The 17289-nt window shown below is 38.6% G+C and overlaps 1 protein-coding gene across 3 annotated transcripts; it reads left to right on the top strand.

Moving 5' to 3' along the window:
• The first annotated feature begins 81 nt into the window (after window positions 1–81).
• LOC118274327 (probable ATP-dependent RNA helicase DHX34) lies at window positions 82–15692 on the top strand. 3 transcript variants are annotated; one of them, XM_050705881.1, is made up of 19 exons: window positions 82–88; window positions 1390–1475; window positions 1829–1995; window positions 2437–2640; window positions 3181–3313; window positions 3743–3891; window positions 4335–4442; window positions 4645–4750; window positions 5245–5450; window positions 6038–6241; window positions 6783–6968; window positions 7381–7478; window positions 8038–8245; window positions 8677–8739; window positions 9275–9468; window positions 10066–10176; window positions 13617–13738; window positions 14318–14606; window positions 15392–15692. In XM_050705881.1, exons 3-19 carry the CDS (start codon window positions 1888–1890, stop codon window positions 15675–15677), a joined length of 2775 nt encoding a protein of 924 aa, XP_050561838.1. In that variant the 5' UTR covers window positions 82–88; window positions 1390–1475; window positions 1829–1887; the 3' UTR covers window positions 15678–15692. The 3 variants fall into 3 exon arrangements, with proteins under 3 accessions (XP_050561838.1, XP_050561831.1, XP_050561836.1); XM_050705874.1 differs by lacking the exon at window positions 82–88 and adding an exon at window positions 505–1127 and having other exon boundaries at window positions 1357–1475; XM_050705879.1 differs by lacking the exons at window positions 82–88; window positions 13617–13738; window positions 14318–14606; window positions 15392–15692 and adding exons at window positions 505–1127; window positions 12172–12355; window positions 13048–13250 and having other exon boundaries at window positions 1357–1475.
• Window positions 15693–17289: the final 1597 nt, after the last annotated feature.

Genomic DNA, 17289 nt, shown 5'->3' with positions numbered 1-17289 from the left:
TTGTACAATTATTATTATTGCAGCTGTCAAATATTGAACGTCCAGTGGTGTAACACAAGTTTATTCCTTATTGAATGAAAAACGAGAGGTATACACTAGCATCATCTGGTGAGCAAATATACGGTAGCTCTCATTATTACATGGCATGGCAATGACATGCCCATTGCCCATGGTACGTCTCCGAGATAGGGCAAGCTCTGAAGCGACCAACTGTGGTATTTTTTTTTAATGTTAAATGGGCCGACGTTTGGCCGCTATCTCGCCTGATTAACTTGGTAATTTGTTAACTCAAACTCCTTATAGACAATGGCCTCAATGCAACTTCATGCATGTATAAGACCAGCCAGGTGATACCAGTACTCACTGATTAGTTATTTAGCTATCCAGTAATTTGGACTCTATGTATTTGCTTTATGGTAGGACTCCAGACTTTAAACTAAAGAATTTTCTACCTTGAGACAAAAGAAAGAAAGAAAAAATGTTAACTGTCAGACGTCAGTTGTCACTTGTCAAATTGTAATTTTTAAGTGCTTGTTTGTTTTTATTTCTTGTGATAGAAAAATATTATTTTATTGCATTAAAATGGGGCGAAGCCCTTCTCCTTGCAGTAGTAACTATTATAAGCGAAAGCGTTCACGGTCTCGATCCCGTTCTCGTGATAGGGATAGACATAAAATAAAGAAAACATCAGCTTCTACTTCAACATCAAAAAGTGTTGAAGAAGACTTTAGTTTTACGAATTATAAGCGAGATTTAAACAAAATTATTTTATACAGCAATGAAAGTAATACTGTTGTGAATAACCTTGACGACTTTTGGGTGTTTTTGAAGAAATATGAAGCTACTTTGAGAAAGGCCGGCAAACCCATTATAGACTATGGGCCGGAGGAAAACAGCGATAATACTTCCCAAACGTTCTCAAAATTTGATTGTATAAATTTTAAAACATCAATAAAGTATGTAGATACTGTGTACCATGATAGTAGAAGAGGAAAGTTGGACAAAAAACTATTTCAAGCATTCTTGAATATTGTTTCTATTTACCTAGATTTTAAGAATAAAGAGAAGTTTGAGAAGCTTAGAAAATTGAGACAGGCTCAAAAAGATTTGCCAGTGGCTAAATATAGGTAATTAATCATATACTTCTTATTATAATAAAAATAATTAGTTTACAAAAATTTACTTTCTTGATTGACTGAACAATAAAACTTATTTTTAATTCTGAAATATTGAACAAGTCTATAAATTATTATTAATTTATTTTCTTCTAAATATTTTGTTTTAGAAGAGGCCTTTTGTCAGCAGTGGCCACTTATAGGCTGTTGATGTGATGTGTGTGATATTGTTTTATTACAGAAATGAAATAGTGGCTGCAGTGAAAAATGAAAGAGTGGTGGTGGTGGCCGGTGACACTGGATGTGGCAAGTCCACGCAGGTTCCTCAGTACTTACATGAAGCAGGATTTGAAAGTATTGGTAAGTTGTATGTTATACAAAATTGTTATAAGTAAAGCAGATAGACTCTCCTCTCAACTGTCATTTTACTGTTTGCACGGTTGGTAAAAAGGCTAGGCTACCAGCTGTTGTGTAATGTGTAGCGGGTTCGATTCCCGCACAGAGCAACTCTTTGTATGATCCACAAATTGTTGTTTCGGGTCTTGGTGTCATGTGTATGTAAACTTATTTATTTGTAAACCACGAAACAGGAGAGAATCCTAATGTGGGGCAGCTCAATTAAGAAAGAAGACAGAAAGAAAAAAAATCAGTTTGACAAGTAACCTCATTATAAACTTTATAACAAACTAATGAAAGACTAATTTGCTTTGCAGCCTGTACACAACCACGAAGAATAGCCTGTGTATCTTTATCGAAAAGAGTTGCATATGAAATGCTAACGCAGTTTGAAAGTAAAGTCGGCTATCAGATAAGGTTTGAGAAGAGCAAGACTGTGGATACGAAGATATGTTTCATTACCGAAGGATTATTGCTTAGACAGGTCAGGTACCGTACATTTTAGTTAACTAACATTTTATGTACATTCAATTGTGGCTTTTATTCTCTGATGGGCAAGGCTGAGGTTCTAATAACTAAAAACGTATGGAGTGTATGATTCAATATCCTTTTCTTTATATTTATATCTTCTGTACATATAGTAAAACTATTACAGATTACTGTCTATACATGACACTCAAAAAATGATAAAGGCGGTTTTTATATACCCAAAAGATCCCAAAACAATCTTTCCATTTCGCCTGATCTATATATCTGTATGTTTCATTACGTTGATCTCAGAAACGGCTTAACCGATTTGTATACGCTACGAATAACGCCCGAAAGTAGTCGAAAACGCACGGAAGTAATTTCGAGCATCCTCGATCACATTTGAATGAACGAAAATGAAACATCATTTAATCTTTATCCTGTTAAAAAATTTCAGATGTCATCAGAAAACCTACCAAACTATGACGTCATAATTCTGGACGAAGTACATGAGCGGCATTTGATGGGAGATTTCCTATTGGGTATATTGAAATGCCTGATACACACTCGGACTGATATCAAACTTGTACTCATGTCCGCTACTATCAATATTAAGCTGTTTGAAGACTATTTCTCTGCGGAATCTGCTGTTGTTATACAGGTAGGAAATATATCACATTTTCAATGTAACACCTAATTACTTTTTACCTGTTATGTTATTATTCTCATGTAAAAGGACCTGTATTAGGTAACTGGCCTAATATAGGCCAGTGGGGTATCATTCTAGACATCAGAAATATTTTAAAGTTCCAATAATACTTGTGTCTGATCTGAGAATCAATCCCGAAACGCGCTCGCATCCCCCGATCAATTAAGTAGAAGTAGTTATTTAACTATGTGGACATAAGAGTGAATTTTTAAAACATATGTATAGTTTAAGTAAGATCTTAGTCTGGAGCTGCAGACTATCAAGTGGCAAGCCCCTATAAACACAGGGGCTCCGCCTCGAAAAGCAGGAGTAGCAACGGGGTGGTTTTTCGTCAATATGAATCTGACACTCTCTTACATAGAAGACATTGATTTTCCCCCTTAAAAAAGTAAGATCTTAGTGTACAGTGTGGCACTTAGATCTTTCTTAACTTGATCTCTGTTCTATAGTGTTTTATACAATAACAATATAATCGTTTATGTTTACTTCCAGGTCCCAGGTCGTTTATTCCCGATCCAGTTGCACTATAAACCTATATTGATAGACGACAAACCGACGAGAGATGATCGGCTCGACCCACAGCCCTATGTGCAGGTTATGCAGCTAATTGATAGTAAATATCCACGTGAGTGTCTAAACAACTTTATACTTTATTATGGTTTAGTCATTATCAGCCAAAATAATTATGTTCTTGAGTGTAGGAGAGCCATGCATCGGCATTAACTCGTCTACTAGCACTAAAATTATACTTACTTTACAATACACGACACTTACATAATAAACATTACAATAAAAATTCGCGAAAGCGGTCACCGGTGATCGCCTGCTTGATTACAGGTTGGGTCGGCTCGTCCGGAGTGATACCACTGCCTCACAAACCGACGTGAAACAATGCTTGCGTTGTTGGGTCACAGATGGTTTAGTTAGAGGATGCCTCCAATTGAATGTTTCAAATTTTAGGACATGCCTGTCCACAGAAGAATAGCAGGCCACTATTAAAACAATGGGTTTAGCTTAGATTACGTTTCTTTTTTTAAAGTTATTATTTTTACAGGTAATGAAAGAGGTGATCTGTTGATATTCTTGTCGGGTGTCCAAGAAATCACTACAATATGTGATGCAGCTCAGCAGTATGCGGAGAAGTCGAAGAACTGGATCGTTCTACCGCTACACAGCGGTTTGTCACTTGCTGAGCAAGATAAGGTAAATATAAATATCAATTCTAGTTTAGATTAGCTCTCTGCCTATAGTTTCAAGTTCCGCCTATAATCCAGCCAGGAAAAGACGTACATATCTATATTGCATACAATTTCGTGAGTTATTCTCATTGATTGAAATATAAAGACTTACTCTCACACGGAGGAAAGGTCTTCTAGTTTCACGACACACATGCGCAGTGAGGCAAGGTCGTCGCACTCACCTGTTATTGATACTTTTTATTTAAAAAAGTATCAATAACTTTTTATTTAAAAAAGTATCAATAACAGTTGAATGCGAAAAAAATGTCTTAATAATACTTTGCCTGACAAGGTATTTAAACCACATTTTCACAGTAGGCTTTGCTACCAACAAAACAGTCATTATTTTGATATTAACTATCTCGCTTACTTGACCAAAGATGGTATATGACCAATTTATTTTTCCAGGTGTTTGATTACCCCCCAGAAGGAGTTAGGAAGTGTATAGTATCTACGAATATAGCTGAAACTTCTGTCACTATCGATGGGATAAGATTCGTCGTGGATTCCGGCAAGGTTGGTATTGCTATAATGTATGAAAAACATATTTTATCGTTTTATTTAAGTGGTCGTGTTAAACTATTCGGGGTGCTCGAGTTTCGAGCAATGACCGGGGCTCATAAGCATATACAGCGTATATCAAACTACTTGAACCAGTTGTATATTTCAATTAATTCAATAAGTATATGTATTTCACTTTTATTATTTGTTATTTCAGGTAAAAGAAATGAGTTACGATTCCACGACAAAGATGCAGCGATTGAAAGAGTTTTGGATATCGAAGGCTAGTGCAGATCAGCGCAAAGGACGAGCGGGGAGAACAGGTACGTTTAATAATACTTGAAACGACATAAACATATTATACTGCTTCGTTATTTTATTCAATGATAGACGGACTGCTCGTATTGCAACTCCGCTGTCGAAAATTGTCACCATGGTGATTAAATAACTGAAAAAAATTTGCTCTTAAGTTGTCATTACCCAGTGGTCCACCTCCAACCATGTCCTCTTCAGCCACTCATAGACGGATAAATAGAACTGATAAAGGTTGATAGAAGATTCCCGTTTACACTACCATTCAGTTAGAAGTTTATCACATACGTCAGTTAGGGTCGGTTCGTCGTACTGACATCATTGGTTGAGTGTGAACGGTCAAGCGTTTTTCTATACATTTGTCTGTTCTGGTGTTACGCGACCGATGATACGCGTCGCATGTTCCGTCAGCTATGAACCGACCCTTAATGGCTTAAACAATCTAACTTTAACTTTAACGTTAAAGTCAATCTTACTTGATGAAGAATTTGTCTTACCCCCACAGGTCCCGGCGTCTGCTACCGCATTTATTCACAGGAGCAATTCAATGATATGGATGACTTCAGCACTCCTGAAGTGTCTCGTGTTCCTCTCGCGTCACTCCTACTCCTGATGAGCTCCTTAGGAGTCAGTGACGTCAGACGGTTCCCTTTCCTCGATACTCCGCCTGAAGATGCGGTTGAAAACGCGTTGTTGGAGTTGAAACAACATGTAAGTTACTTATACAGAAAATTGGGGGGAAGGGTGCATTTTGTGAGACTGTAATGTCCCAAAAAGAATCCTGTCCTGCTTGTTGAAGGCTTCGAGGTAGTTGACTTTTTTGTATATAGTAAAAATGTTCATAAATCTCTGCCAAGCGTGTGAATTTCAGCAAAGCCGTTAAAAATTCCCAGATTCGTTCTACAATTGTTTTAAGTCTACTACGAAATCCTATTATTTTCACTATTATTAGAATTTATGACGGGATATTTACCGTGTTTATTCATTTTGATGAGATTCCGATATTTCACTCATCAAAATAAATAAACATGGTAAATATCCCATCATAAGTTCTAATAATAGTGTTAGTGACCATGTCAGTTTAAAAACTATTATTTTCATTTCGTGAATTCCCAGTGTGGACCCTCAGTTCACACGCACATCGTTTGTGGAGGAGGCTCATAGTCCAGCAGTAGACTCGTTACGGGCTGCTGAATGAATGAAAACATGTTGAAAAATGATTTTTGTCAAACGATTTGACGCATATCATGTGAAGCTTTGACACTTCATGTCATCTAAACAAAAATCTCTTCTTCCAGGGAGCATTAACATCAAACGAGAAACTAACAGCTTTAGGCAAGGCGCTGGCCAATCTGCCGGTAGAAGTATGTCTTGCTAAGACCCTGGTAGTAGGCGCCGCGACACTACCGCCACATAAACTGGACTCAGCTCTAGCGTTAGCGGCCGCGCTCGGCATACGATCTATTTATACTACTAGAGCGCATCGGGACTTTGAGTGTGAGGTGAGCTGGTTAATTAATAGTATTTTAGTCTATCGCTAAGTGGCTCGTAACTTCGTCCGCCTAGAATAATGACTTCCCACAGAATTTGGGATTTTTATTTTTTCTAAAATAAAAGTAGCCTGAGTTACTTCTTAGTACATCAGCTACCTGCCAATAAAAGTCCCATCAAAATTGGTTCAGCCATTTCAGAGATTAGTCGGAACAAAAAGACAGACAGACAAAAATGGTAAAAAACTTGATTTAGGTGTGTATGCATTGTATGTATGTTCATATTCGACAAGGGATTAAATGTTACTTTAAGTACTCCCTAGTTATGTTATGAGTCTCATGTAAAAGGCGGTGACCTTAATGTCATAATATGCTGGATACCATTGTAAATGTTTAATAATGAAAATTTTGAAAAAACCAGTAATATGAATCACATACATGTCACGTAAATGTAAATGCAGACACGACAAGGAAACAATTTCCGCAGGGACATATTAAAAAAAAATCACCAACAATTAACCAATCTAAACCCATTATGTTTGTCAACTTACAGAACGCTCGCAAACCAGATGAATCAGACCACGGTGATCCATTAACCCTTCTATCGTTATACTGCGCCTGGCTTAGAGAGAAACGAGACACCCGCGGCGGCAGAGCCTGGTGTAGGAGACGAGGGATCGAAGAACAACGACTTTATGAACTCACTAAACTGGCTGCGCAACTTAGATCTCTATTACAGGTTTGTATAAAGCTTAATTTAACTTAATTTAGCTTGTAGTTATTGAGTACTTATTCCCATTTTGCGTTGTGCAAAGTCACCGATCCGCTGCGCAAAATGCGCAATATCACCGAACTGGCTGTGCAACTTAGATCTCTAATATTGGTTTTTAAGGGTTAATTTAGCTTGTAGTTATTCAGTTGTACTGCTCTAACTCACCAAACTAGGTGCGCAACTTAGGTCTTTATTACAGGTTTGTTTAAAAGTTAATTTAGCTTGTAGTTATTGAGCGTTTGTTCTCATTTTGTACTGCGCAAACTCACCAAACTAGCTGCGCAACTTAGATCCCTATTACAAGTTTGTTTTAAGCAAAATTTAGCTTGTATATTGTTCACTTTCCTTTTATTTTATTATTGTTTGGTTTGTCTTTCAGTCGAGCAATTTAATGGAGACCCCAGAGCCGGAATCTATGTCGTCAGCAGAGAGGGCGCTACGGCATGGCCAAGTGAAGCAGTTGAAGGATGCACGACGGTAAGTTTTGTTGTAATAATATATGTATGTACCATGTGTCTGTAAAGGTAAGCGTCCATAGGCCCGCATTGTACGCATTCCGTATGACGTCATCAGTACGCATCGCATGTAGGCATTGCTGATGATGCGGCCCGTACGATGCGGATCAGTGGACGCAGTTGTATGAGTTTCTATACAAGACAAACTAAAATGCGTTGCGTGCGGTGCGTGTGATGCGTACGATGCGGGCCTGTAGACGCGTACCTTTAGTCTGTATATCTTGCCATTTGGAAATAGAAATTCTACGTTACCGTTAATCATGTGATTACAAATAGTACACCTGAGCAAGGGGTTTTAGATTCGTTTCCTAAGTCGTCCAAAAGTGATACGGAAATCTGGAATCGTGTATGGCAGTAAATTCACAATATAAAACAGTAAATATATATATAACCTCACGCCTGTCTCCCATGGGAGTAAGCAGAGACAATGGACTGCCAATTTCTATGAATCTTACATAATTTAGTTCATATAGTTATTTTATAATTTTTAATGATCTTATGTAAATTACTCCTATTCACAGCCAATTCAAACAAAAAGCAGCCAACGACCTGAAACGCAAGAAGCGTCTCAAAATGAGTTCCTGGGAGATTGTGGATGAGAATGCGAATGATGATGAGGACATAGACATTAGAGATGTGGAGTTTAGATTGACGAATGATGCTCAGCGGATACAGTCGCTTATTGCCGGCTCCAGCGCTTCTAGTGGACGGGATCTTGTTATGTTGAAGGTGAGGATTAGAACCCTTATGTAAAAGAGACTTTAAATCCAGCAGTGTAATGTCCTTAGTTGGTCCCTTTTCATTGCAAACTTTTTTTATAAAATGTCATGTATTTACAAATATTTAGAAAGAAGAAAGAAAGAAAAACAGTTTATTTGCACCGATTAAAAAATAATAAACATAAATAATAAATATGAAAAGAAAAAAGTATACACGGCGCAAAAAGGCCGTATTTGTGTAAACTATACATGTCGCGTCTTAATTTAGCGTATGGAATAAATGTTTTTTCTATCTTTCTTTCGTTCGAGCTGTTTATTATGTTTTGTTAAAATAATTTGTAACAAAGATCAAAGGTACAGTGGTAAATAGCATGTAATTAAATAATAGTGCTGTTCAGTCCTATATTGAATGGAAATTTATTGTTTTCGTTTTACTTTCAGTTGGTTCTGTGCAGAGCTTTGTACCCACAAGTAGCGGTAGCAGACGGATTCAACCATCACAAGGTAAATTATAGTTATTGCCGACTGTACCCTTAAGAAAAACCCTAGAGAAAATCAAAACATCAAATAATTTCTCCTTATAACCGACCAGTAGAATACCAGCGCGAGGCCCTGTCTTGCACATGATGAACTGTGAATTGCTGCTGAAACTTTTACCGCAGTCTTGTGACATACGTATAATATCCATACAATACGTATTAATTATTATTTTTATTATAACTTTCGTGAGACATATTAAATTAATTATTATGTTATTGGCACGGTATCAAAAAATTACGTGGATAATCACGTAATTGTTTGACGAGGAACTTGACTAGTTTCAAGCCCTGCTAGAGGCTCATATTCATTAGCAGCATTCCGCGACACATGACGCGGCGATTGTCGCGCTGCTACTGGCGACTATCGCCAGTCGAGTTCCTCAGATTTTTTCTTTTGCGTGTGAAATATAAACTTTTTCTTTATTTTCTTTAAACACAAAAAATCTCTCTATTATATTAATTCAGATAGACAATAATAAACAAAACTTTTCTACCCACAGTCAGTAGCAGAGCAGCTCTACCACACGTGGAGCAAACCGTTCGTGTTCCTACACCCGACATCATACTTCGGCAAGCAGTCTAAAATCCTACAGCTGACAGAAGCGGACATATTGTCAGATATGAGGGAACTCAACGCTGTGGGCTACGACGGCAAGTTGCCTGTGTCTTCTAAACATCAGATTTTGTGTTATTTGTAAGTATATTTACTTATGACACATATTTACTTACGATACATAATTACTTACGACATTACAAAGTTTTACTAGCTTACTCAGTAGTAGCACGGAGTCTGGAATTGTACCCAGTATATAACAATAGGTTTAACCCCTATTACATGGGACTTTAAGCATAAATTGTGAAAAGTGGAGGTACATTGCATAGCATTACGTGCCTTAGTGTGCACCTTTGTCTACCCCTTCAGGGATGAAAGGCGTGACGTTGCGTTGCGTTATAAGTGTATTTCTTGTTTTTTTTTTCACTCTTGCTTATACATATTATGATTATGCTTGCCAGGCACATCCCTACAGTTGTAAGTTCGGATGCTTTTTCGTTGCTAAGCTCACGGAGAACATGCGTAAATACACATTTTTCCATTATAATTTCTAATGATTTATTGTCAAAATAGTCATATTTAAGCACTAAGGTTACAAAAATGAGGGTTGTATTATTAATAAAACACTTATATAAGTTTTTAAACTGACATGGTCACTAACACTAGTACTAAAACTCTAGAAAAACATGGTAAATATCCCCTTTCGAGTTCTAATAAAATACTTATCTTTATTTTCAGATCACTGTTGGAAACGACTAAGCCGTACATAGTGAATTCTATGCGCATGCCCGCTGCGCAAACTCTACTACTATTAGCGCATTCGATAGACACGAATATTGGCTTTACAAGGTTTGTATCAACTGTTTAATATTGTTCATTACAGTTAAAATGACGTTTAGACATGAATCTACACTAATAATAATAAAGCTGAAGAATTTGTTTGTTTGAACACAATAATCTATAGAACTACTGGTTCAATTTAAATCATGATTTTATGTTGGGTAGTTCATTTATCGAGGAACGCTAAATACAAACATCACGCTACTTTGTCGAGTAGAGCGAGTGACACCGCGCGGGAGTAGTTAGTATATTATGTATATATTGTAAGGAGTTTCTATCTATCATGTAAGGAGTTGTAAGGAGTTTCTATCTATCATGTAATGAGTTTCTATCTACCCTGAAGTAGTCTATGAAAGGAGGTTGTTAATAAGAAATGCTCCTATTTGCTCGCCAGCTCTCGGATTGTACGGAAGGGTTGTGATAATCTGTGTTGGTCGTTATTAAGGTCACGTAAGCCATTTTTCCAATCGTTTTGTTTAATTATTGAAGTTTGCAGTATTTGATTAATTGTTATGTTGTATTGATTAAAATCTGTAAGATTTAAAAATAAACGGCTTCTTGTCGATTGTATTTATTTTTTTAATAAAATTCCACTTCTGAACCTAAAATCAGAAGTGGGATAAAGGACTTATAAGCCCACACTAACGTTAATTTGCTTTTGAATTTGTAAATCAGTTGAAAACAAGAAAACCGTTAACTTTTAAACTTTGCTTTGTTTACAACTACTGCTTACTTCAGTTTTCTTTCTTTTTACTATTTTTGTGTTTAATTGCCGTTGTTAACTGTATTTACGAGACGTACAAGGATGCCTAGTCCACGGAGGCGCCCCTCCAGAGGCGATTCGCGTAATCGAGATCGGCATACTTCTCGTAGGTCTCGCGACCGTAGTGAGGTTAGATCAAACCGCAATTCGAGCGACAGACAACGAACTTCGCGGGATGGCTTGCGTGTCCGAGATCGACATGATTCTCGCAATACTGAAGTGCATCGGTCGCGTACTCGTGTTAGGTGCGAATTGCGTAGTAGGGATCGCTCTCGTAGTGCTCCTCGCGACCGGTCGAGATCACACTCGCGTTCAATGCGTTCTTCTAACGATGATGCGCACATATTAATGAGGGTAACGTGTTAGATGAAGGGCGCACATATTAATGAGGGTAACGTGTTAGTTTATGTCGATGACGTCCTTCTTCTGAGTAATACGGTACACGAGGGAATTGAACTGTTGCGTAAGGTACTTAGAATTCTCACAATAGCTGGTTTTTCAATAAATCTGGCCAAATGTTCGTTTCTGGTTACTGAAGTCGAATATTTAGGTAGACTCATAACGTAAGGTCAGGTTAGGCCGAGTCCACGGAAAGTGGAAGCCTTAGTCAGCTCTTTGCCTCCCGAGAACGTAAAGCAGGTGCGACAACTTTTAGGCTTGGCAGGATCCTCTACCCTATTTACCGACAAGATTCTACGGAACTTAAACGCGTCATTACTCAGGCTATCTCCTTGTTTGGGGTGCCAAAACTTATGGTCACGGACAAAGGACGTATGTTCGAGTCTAAAGAATTCGTGGCATGGATTAACGAACTCGGCTGCAACCTGCACTACATCACGCCAGAGATGCACCAGGCAAATGGTCAAGCGGAAAGGTACATGCGGACAATACTCAACATGTTACGCATCCAAGCCAACCACAAAAATCTGCAGTGGTCGGAAACTCTGTGGAAACTACAACTGATGCTGAACATCACAAGACAGAAGACTACGCAGGTATCTCCCTTGAATCTTCTAATAGGCACAGAATCTACAACTCCTGTGGTTCGAGCGCTAGTACGTGATGTGACAATCGAGGGTTTGGCACCTAACAGAGAGGCACTACGTGAAATCACAAGAAGCAGAGCCCGAGAACTCCTCAGTAACAACCAAATCAAGCAAGACGAGCAAGTTAACCACCGACGGAGTACACCACGCCAATTCAATGTTGATGACTTGGTCTTTGTAATCAAATACTCTCAGTTGGCAGGGAAACTCGACTCCGGCATGCGCGGCCCATACAAGGTGGTGGAAGTTCTACCTAGTGGCCGTTACACGCTACGTTTGCTCGGCGGCAGTTATGGTAAAACAACGCAGGCTGCTGCTCAGTTCATGGTGCCGTGGCGGGGTGAGTGGAGCCCTGAAACATGTGCCGCATTTTTTGAAAGTAAGTTGACCTCATAATGTCGACAGTTATGCAAGGCTCATTAGTACGAATATTATCTAAATGGTGAACCTCACTTGTATGATGCACTCTGCTTGTTGAATGCCTCAGCACGGATGATTGCGGTCACCGTGTTGGGAAGCCTCGACACGTTCGAATACGGTCTGCGTGTCGGGAAGCCTCGACACGTTCGAATACGGTCTGCGTGTTGGGAAGCCTCGACACGTTCGAATACGGTCTGCGTGTCGGGAAGCCTCGACACGTTCGAATACGGTCTGCGTGTCGGGAAGCCTCGACACGTTCGAATACGGTCTGCGTGTCGGGAAGCCTCGACACGTTCGAATACGGTCTGCGTGTCGGGAAGCTTCACACGTTCGAATACGGTCTGCGTGTGGAATGCGCTCGTACGTTTGAATACGGTCTTCGTACGAGTGGGTCTGTTTTGCAGATTATGTTATTGGATTCTCCGGTGATTTAATGATGAAGTCAACCGGGGAGATTAAGCATACAGGCCTTGGAAACTCACAGTTTATGCCTTGGCTTGGTTGTAGTTTGTTTGCTTTTTCTTTGAGAACGATGAATGTGCGTCTTTTGAGATAGTTCTGATAGAATGAGGAATGAATTGACTGAGTGGAGACTGAATGATTGGTTAGCAAGATTGGGTGTTCCTATGTTGTATTCCTGAACACTTTTAGATGAAACTAACGATGACGAGGAGACGGAAGTGCAAATAGAGTTTGCTCCTACAGCTGCACTGTCCATGCCCTTGCTGGATGAGGGTGTTGTAACCGATCCACCGACCTCTCCAGTGGCCGGTCCCAGCGGGATCACAAGAAGAAACTGTGTCGAGGACGACTCACCGTCAGGAGAGGCCGTGTAAGGAGTTTCTATCTATCATGTAAGGAGTTGTAAGGAGTTTCTATCTATCATGTAATGAGTTTCTATCTACCCTGAAGTAGTCTATGAAAGGAGGTTGTTAATAAGAAATGCTCCTATTTGCTCGCCAGCTCTCGGATTGTACGGAAGGGTTGTGATAATCTGTGTTGGTCGTTATTAAGGTCACGTAAGCCATTTTTCCAATCGTTTTGTTTAATTATTGAAGTTTGCAGTATTTGATTAATTGTTATGTTGTATTGATTAAAATCTGTAAGATTTAAAAATAAACGGCTTCTTGTCGATTGTATTTATTTTTTTAATAAAATTCCACTTCTGAACCTAAAAATATTATATTTATAAAAAACATTCCTTGTTTTTTATTTTTCAGAATAGTATGTGACTCTTGGCTGCTACTAGAGTTTCCATTCCCCGAAACGGGGTTGAAGTTGCTAATGAAAGCTGTGAAACTACGCCAAAGATGGGATGCCTTGATAAATAGACGACTCATGGGTGAGTAGCGATGAGTTGCCAGTCAAAAAATAACTTTCCTCACACAATCTCTTCATTTATTCTTTGGTCGTCCTTTTCCTTCTCAACCCTTCATGTTTTTATTTTTTTATAACGTCTATTCATAGAAAATACATAAATTTACCTTATTACTAATTCTCGTCAAACTGTGCAACAGTTTGTTTAAACACGGCACTTTATTTGTCTCCTTTTACATTACATTTTATATTTTGTCTGTCTCATTGGTCGAATGGTCGCAAGTATGACTGCCGGCAAAGAGATCTCGGGTTCGATTCCCGGGTCGGGTAAAGTATAGCTGCACTTTTTTGGGTTTTTGATAATTTTTCAGTATTAGCACGGAGTCTGGAATTGTTGATCTTTGAACACATTCATAGCACACATGTTTCTATATAAAAAATATAGCCTAGCTGAGTCCGTTTCCACCAGTGCTAAGCTTTATGTACTGTACTTCTGTACCAATGAATATGTTTGGTGGTAGCTAAACGCATCCACAGCAACGTAGTATAGCACATAGCTGGTAGAAAGCACTCTTAAATAAAAAAATCCTTCAATATTCCACAGACGCAAACCCAACGAAATCAGTGGAGAGTGAGTTAGAAAAACAAAAACAGCAGAAGATATCATACGAAGAAGTTCAACACGAGTTATCCTGCGACATGAGTTCTTATATGACGTCAGAAGTGTATTATACCATTAAGAGGTTACTACCGGGCGATCTCAAGGTCCTATACTGTGGTAATGATGAGGCACATCCAAGTATAGACCCGAATCCTTTCGATGAGAACTTCGTTTGCAGACCCCATGAGAAGAAAGGCGGTGTCTATGTTACTGATAATGTTGTTTATAATTGGTAAGTTACTGATTTTTTTCTGTTATACTAAGCCGGTCAACTGTCTAATGGATCACCTGATAATAAGCAATCGCCACCGCCCATGGACACCCGAAACAACAGGCCATCGACCAAAAGTAATAACACGGGGTCTGAAATCATGTATAGCAATAAATTTACCTAATAATTCAGTACATACATAACCTCATACATATTCATAATATGGTATAAGCCGGTAAACGTATATATAGCAGACGTATCACCTGATGGTAAGCAATCGCCACCGCCCATGGACACCCGAAACACAAGAGGCGTTACAAGTGCGTTGCCGCCTTTTGGAGGTTAGGAATTTAAGGGTTTTTGATTTGGGGATTGGGAAGATTGGAAGAGGGGCGTAATTGGGCCTCCGTGTGTTATTACACGTCGATTTTCTATGAGGCCGTGTACCATTTTGGTCGAGCCGGTTGGCAAAGTACTCTTATGTAGAAGCTCTGAAAATAAAGCAAGTCTTAATTATTATGTTATCGGCTTACTCACGTAAATGTTTGACGAGGAACTCGACTAGTTTCATGTCATGCTAGAGGCTCATATTCATGAGCAGCATTCCGCGACACACGACGCGGCGATTGTCGCGCTGCTACTCTTGTTTGTCAAACATTTACGTGAGTAAGCCGATAACATAATCATTAATTTACTATGTCTCACGAAAGTTACAATAAAAAAGGCAAGTCTTATTTTGAGAAACACCACTGGATTATTATGGTTTGCTAATGAGTTTTAATTACATACATTATATTTCTTTCCAGTGTCGTAGACTCAGTGTGGAGTGGCAGAAACTATGAAGAAATGTACAATATTCCCTGGACCTGCCCCAACTGTGAGCTCACAGTCTGCCTATCCCCTTTAGAACGCTTACAACACCAACAATTCACCTGCTCTCTCAAAGAAGTTAAACCTAAAGAAGACGCACCAAAAACTTCAAGGGAAATGAAACCTAATGCTAAAGAGTATAAGTGCGAGACTTGCGTACAAACCTTGTATTTAACTCCTGTTGAAATTTTGAAACATAAAAAAGGTTGTAAGGCGAAATAAAGTTTGTTATTGTTATGGTATTTGGTTTCTTTTTACCTATTTAGCTAGTTGTCTCATATATTATGAATAGAATCAGGCGTTACTTTGCGGAATTTGCGAAATGTATTTTACCTCCAGTCTGCAAATAAATGCTCATGCAGCATAGGTGCAACACAAAAACACACATAACATGTAATATACCACTCGACATATGTTTCGTTCCTCTACGGAAGGCCAATTACAAGTTTCCACGGGTAGAAATGACTCGCCTCATCTAAGCTGCGGGAGCGGCCGAGTATAATGTATGAATTTCCGCCCTCGAAAAAAATTAGTACGATGTGATTTGCATGAAGTATTCAATTGGTAGAATAGCTTTGTTTCATACTCTATTAAAATTATCGTCTAATCACACTAATTATTCCATAAATGTGATTGTTTGTAATTCTTTATCATTACATTTTTGAATGCTATAAATGTTAAAAATACATGGTTTTGGTTTTTATACTACCTATCAATTAATTAGTCAAAATGTAAAACGGCCTACGACCTAATTTAATTAGATTATCAGCAATTTAATCTATAGATTTTATCAATATTTTCTTTCTATCATTTCATTTCTCAAAATATTGATTGATTATCATTGAGGACATGCAAAACATGTATTATGCTATGCTCAATTTAGTAAGTACTTGTAATAGATTCACGTTTTATATTTCTTCGGCGTAGTATTAATTTAAAATTTTAAAATATTATTATTGATAAGATTAACCTCTTGTTTGCCAGTATATAAGACACAATAGAAAACACATTGTGGCTCGGGTAGATCTGCGTTTCGGCACACCAAGGGTTAAGCAAAATAGTTTTCGAAAATTCTAGCAAGATTCGATATTTTGGAATGATGACACGGAAATTCAGGTTGGATTTCTTGTTCGCACAAAATATTGGCATAATCCATCTTCGGGATTCTCATTTATTGACGACCTCAATATCAACGAGACCGAACGTATACAAAATCGTGTCATTTACTCTGCATACCAGTAACTCTGCCTACCCCAATGAGAGATAGGCCCGTTCCTAAGTATACACCTGTAAAGCCATTCGTAGTTATTGGACCGTAGCGGGTGCGTGATTAACTGCACACAGTCGCAAGTCGTGACCCGTCCGCCGGCCATCGAGCCTGTTTTAATTCGAACAATAACGCACTGTGCGTTGCGTACTGTGTACGTACCTGCCTACGTAATTCCTGTTTTATACTGATTGGAATTGGGATTGCTCTGTTCACATTGCTTATAGTTCCCACACTAGGATGTGAATTCTCCTGTTTCCGCCAGAGATGTGCTATGTAGCTTTGCATACGAACGAGTGTCAATAGCTAAGCTGTGAAACTATGTGACCGTTTCCACTAATACTTAGCTATGTTGTGCGAGGACACAATGCGCAGCTCGAGTTTGAGATGTATCAATAGTAGGAAAGCCATCCATAGCAAGCAACTTTACGTATAAAAAGCATAGCTTCAATGAAGTAATGCAGATATGTATTTCCATGTGGTAAAAGCCTGCTCAAATTCACGCAAATTTGATGGAATTCACGTACGCACGCCTAATGCGGACTTTATTACTTCAAGTTATTAAGT

This window comes from Spodoptera frugiperda, chromosome 3, assembly GCF_023101765.2.
Source record: "Spodoptera frugiperda isolate SF20-4 chromosome 3, AGI-APGP_CSIRO_Sfru_2.0, whole genome shotgun sequence".
In the NCBI taxonomy this organism is placed as follows: Eukaryota; Metazoa; Arthropoda; class Insecta; order Lepidoptera; family Noctuidae; genus Spodoptera; species Spodoptera frugiperda.
This window is presented reverse-complemented; position numbering and strand designations above follow the sequence as displayed.

Bases quoted from the DNA above. Each gene is read 5' to 3' on its own strand.
- LOC118274327 (XM_050705874.1), top strand. From the start codon at position 583: ATGGGGCGAAGCCCTTCTCCTTGCAGTAGTAACTATTATAAGCGAAAG. The intron at 8,246-8,676 runs GTGAGGATTAGA...TTTTACTTTCAG, and splicing joins GGGATCTTGTTATGTTGAAG to TTGGTTCTGTGCAGAGCTTT. The intron at 14,607-15,391 runs GTAAGTTACTGA...ATTTCTTTCCAG, and splicing joins GATAATGTTGTTTATAATTG to TGTCGTAGACTCAGTGTGGA.